We start from the raw sequence: 4,604 nt of genomic DNA, 5'->3' as shown, positions 1-4,604 counted from the left end.
ACCCAGTGCTCATCCCCACAAGAGCCCTCCTCCATTTTTAATTTTTCTAGACTCTTTACTTTGGTTTATGTTGTGTGCGTGCGTGTGTGTGTGTGTGTGTGTGTGTGTGTATGAGTGTGTTCCTCAAAATAAGACTTCAGCTGGTACAATTGTTTTCCTAGCACTCTTGGAATTTTATCAAGGCTAGTTAGTTAAACAAACCATTTCATATTTATAGAATCTCTACAAAGTACCTGGAGCAACACTAGGCCAACTTAAGCAGAATGTTCCCTGGTTGTGGAAGTGTGTATCTTGGTTTGATTGTTTAGCTCTGAGATGACTTTGGTCTCTGCATCTGTAGATATCATGTGGTGTCCTCTCATTGAGTCTGCAAGGGATTAAGGAGTATGTTCTCTTCTTTCCTCAGAAAGAAGGCTATGCATAGCCAAGGCTGGAGAAATGAGAGCTCTGTAACTGAGTTTATCCTCCTGGGCTTCTCCAGAAATCCCAGGATCAACTGGATCCTTTTCTTCCTCTTCCTCTTTCTTTACTTATTTACACTCCTGGGAAATGGGCTCATTGTTACCTTGATCAGAGTAGATGCACACCTCCACACCCCCATGTACTTCTTCCTCAGCATCCTCTCTGTACTGGATCTCAGCTATGCCACCACCACAGTGCCCCAGATGTTGATCCATCTAGTAAGCAAGAATAAGACCATATCCTATGTTGGGTGTGTGGTCCAGATGTATGTTTTCCTGACCTTGGGAATCACTGAGACCTGGATTTTTGCAGCCATGGCCTATGACAGGTATGTTGCCATATGCTATCCACTCCACTATAGGGTCAAGATGAGCCAAACCCTGTGTATAGTCCTGGTAGTCAGCTCTTCCCTTTGTGGTCTCACCTGTGCCCTCATCTACACTGTCTTTGCAATGAATCTTCCCTACTGTGGCCCCAATGAGATCAACCACTTCTTTTGTGAAATTCCTGCTGTCTTGAAGTTGGCTTGTGCGGATACATCTCTCAATGACCAAGTGGACTTTATCTTGGGTTTCATCTTGCTCCTGATCCCATTATCCCTCATCCTGGCCTCATATGTTTGCATTTTCATGGCTATTCTAAAGATTCATTCCACTCAGGGACAAATCAAAGCCTTCTCCACCTGTGCCTCACACATCACTGTGGTCACTATGTTTTGTATTCCATGCATGGTCATGTATATGAGGCCTGGTTCTGAAACCTCCCCAGAGGATGACAAGAAATTGGCCCTATTCTACAACGTCATTTCTGCCTTTCTCAACCCCATCATCTACAGCCTCCGGAACAAAGATGTGAAGAGGGCTTTCCTCAAGTTAATTGGAATGAGCGAGGATGCTCAATAAGCCATAGACTAGGACAGCCTGCAGTGCCTCTGATCTCTGTCTATCCCATTCATACTTACACTGAAGTCATTGGACTGGATGAGGAGTCCAAGATGAAGGAAATATCTAGACAAAAAATACTTTTGCATTAATTTGGCCACTGGAAACATTAGGGAAGGACTCAGAGAACTGTGTTGAAGCTTAAATATATCATTGATCTTCTTTGGCTTTGGAAGAATCACTTTCTCTGGGATTTAATTTCCATATCTGTTAAATGTGTTTCATGATATTTATTGTGCTTAAGTAATAATAATTGACTTTAATGTCACTGTCTATGTGCTTTATATGTACTTACTATTTTAATTCTTATAACAACTTTAGAGGTAGATATTATTATCCTCTTCATACAGATAAAGAAACTGAGGCACAAAAGGTTAAGTAAGTTTTCAAATACCACCCAGCTAAAAAGTAACACAACTGAGATTTGAACCTAAGTAATATGGCTCCAGAGCCCAGGCTCTTATCTATTATATTATGCCATTTCTCAAATTGTTAAGAGAGATTTTTGAGGCTCAGCTAAGATAATAGATGAGATAGAATTGAGGAAAATTTAAAACACTTCGGATTGTTATTCAAAGTCACAACTACAGGGTCAGACCCATGAAGACTAGAGCTCTATTGGATACTTATGTCTTCCTCACAGCATTCTGTAGCCTAAGCAGATAACATTGTGCTATGGATTATTAACTTCTCAATAAATGTTTGTTGAGTGATTTTTTTCCAAGTCCCACCTCTATCCTCAGTCTGCAAACTCCCCAATTTTTCTTTCAGCTCCTCTTCACTTTCATGGGTCCCTCTCTCTCTTTCGCTTCATTATATCTACCCCCAAATGTGGCTTCCAGCAACCTAGAGTTTTATTCACAAGGAGAGTGTCTTGGTTTCTACAACTAACTTACCTTAAATTTCATTTACCACCAGAGAGACCAAAGGAAAAATGGGAAAAGCCCTGAGCTTTAGTCCTGCCTTAATTTGTTGAGAACTTGGAAAAAACACCTAATCTACCTGGAATTCAGTCTCCCTAATCTGTATAATGGAGATAGTGACCACATCTGACTCTGGCTATACCATAATATTATTTTTAAGTTCAAATGGGAACAGACCTTAAAACTTATACCTCAGAAAATGTTCATTAAGTTATTAATGGTAGCTTGTATTTCTCAACTATGAATGTTAAGATCAGGCTTATTGTGAGGTCAGGATATATGGGTTAGATAGTCATGATAGTAACTGGCTGCATTTACAGAGTCATGCCTTCAACACACACACGCACACACACACACACACACTCATACACACATCAAAATTAGTGAAACACAATCACAACATCAGCTGCCATATTAACCAGGAACTAAAATATTTCTAATGCTATTAAAGCAAGTCAAATTTCTACCACTCTGAATTCCGACAAATACTAAATTGCCTTCCAAAAAGCAATATAAATTATGAACCGCTTTCAAATAAACTACTCTCTATACATCTTTCTTTTTTTTTTAATGTTTTATTTATTTCTAGGAGAGAGAGAGAGCAAGCGAGCAGGGGTGGGTCAGAGAGAGAGGGAGTCACAGACTGAAACAGGCTCCAGGCTCTGAGCTGGCAGTCAGCACAGAGCCCGACGCGGGGCCCGAACCCACGAACCGCGAGATCATGACCTAAGCGAAAGTCGGACGCTTAACCGACTAAGCCACCCAGGCACCCCTCTATACATCTTTCTAATAGGATTCAATTAATAAAATATTCCAATTACTCTTAGCTGCTTAGAAACAAGTTTTATTTGTAAACGAAGGATCATCTGAATGTTAAGAAAGCCCAAAAGATTACTAAATGCTAAGAGTGTGTTTTGCTCATTAACAACTTTCTCCAGAAGACAAGTTTAGGGGAATTGTCAGCCTAGAGTGCTCTTAGCATTCCCCAAGCATAAAAGGAATGGGAGCTTTAAGAGTGATGTGGAACTGTGGAGGAGCGAAGGGTCTGCAGTTCCAGGGTTTCCCCCTGTGAAGGCCACAGCTCTAAGGACAGAAGCCCTGGGGAGAGAGGAACCTTGATTGCCTGAAGAAAAAGAATGTTAGCAAAACACGATGATTGTGTTTCTGGGGGGCTTGTTAGGAAAATTGCTCTGGGGTCATTAGAGGTAGCAAATAAGGATCATTTGCTGGAGCTAATGAGGCTTCCTTCTTCAGGCTCCCAGAACAGTAGAAACTCATAGCAGGCCCACATAATGCCCCCATATCCTGCCGTGATCCCTCTCCTCCAGCCGACCTGACTCCTCAGGTCTTTGCATAGGCTGATCCACCCAGAGAGCTCTCTCCTTCAGGTTTCTTCTTCAGGAAGCATCCTAGCTACTTTCTGTCCACATGAAATCCTTTTCTTCTCCTTTGCCCTATATAGAAAACTCAGCTGGGAGAGATCTTAAATGGTCTAACCCTTATCTTGCCCTTGAGTCTCTTTGACAACAAGAACAACTAATACGTCATTCAAATATATTTTCATAAGGCTCAAATGTATGTGACTTGGAATGTCTTTTCTCTCGTTCATAATTGAAAAAAAAAAACAGAACAAAATGAAATCTCAGCAAATTGGTAGTAAAAGGAAATTTTCTTTCTGTGACAAGAAACACTTAATAAAAACCTTGCTGTTAACATCATACATAATGGTGAAAGACTAAGTGATTTCCCCCCAAAACTAATACCAAAATAAGGATGCTTGCTTTCATTACTCCTATTCAAAATAGTACTGGAAGTCCTAGCCAGTGTAATAAAGCAAGAAAAGNAGGAATTTACCCAAAGGACACAGGAGTGCTGATGCCTAGGGGCACATGTACCCCAATGTTCATTGTAGCACTCTCAACAATAGCCAAATCATGGAAAGAGCCTAAGCGTCCATCAACGAAAGAATGGATCAAGAAGATGTGGTTTATCTATACAATGGAATACTACATGGCAATGAGAAAGGATGTTTTCTGGCTATTTGTAGCAACGTGGATGGAACTTGAGAGTGTTATGCAGAGTGAAATAAGTCAGACAGAGAAGGACTGATACCATATGTTTGCATGTATAGGAGGATTAGAAGGAACTTAACGGAAGACCATGGGGGAGAAGAAGGGGAAAAATAGTGGGGGAGAGGGAGGGAGGCAAACCATGAGAGACTCTTGAATGCTGAGAACAAACTGAGGGCTGATGGGAGTGGGGGAGAGGGGAAGGGGGG

General features: G+C 41.2%; 1 protein-coding gene across 1 annotated transcript; it reads left to right on the top strand.

Moving 5' to 3' along the window:
* Window positions 1-416: 416 nt before the first annotated feature.
* LOC144221525 (olfactory receptor 2A7-like) lies at window positions 417-1,364 on the top strand. The gene has a single exon (XM_077752028.1). It carries the CDS (start codon window positions 417-419, stop codon window positions 1,362-1,364), a length of 948 nt encoding a protein of 315 aa, XP_077608154.1.
* The last annotated feature ends 3,240 nt before the right edge of the window (window positions 1,365-4,604 follow it).

This window comes from Crocuta crocuta, unplaced genomic scaffold (assembly GCF_008692635.1).
Source record: "Crocuta crocuta isolate KB4526 unplaced genomic scaffold, BGI_CrCroc_1.0 scaffold367, whole genome shotgun sequence".
NCBI classification, from domain to species: domain Eukaryota; kingdom Metazoa; phylum Chordata; class Mammalia; order Carnivora; family Hyaenidae; genus Crocuta; species Crocuta crocuta.
Note: the sequence above shows the minus strand (reverse complement) of the source record. Positions and strands in the feature narration are given on the sequence as shown.

Excerpts from the sequence above, each read along its gene's own strand:
- LOC144221525 (XM_077752028.1), top strand. The coding sequence starts at position 417 with ATGCATAGCCAAGGCTGGAGAAATGAGAGCTCTGTAACTGAGTTTATC.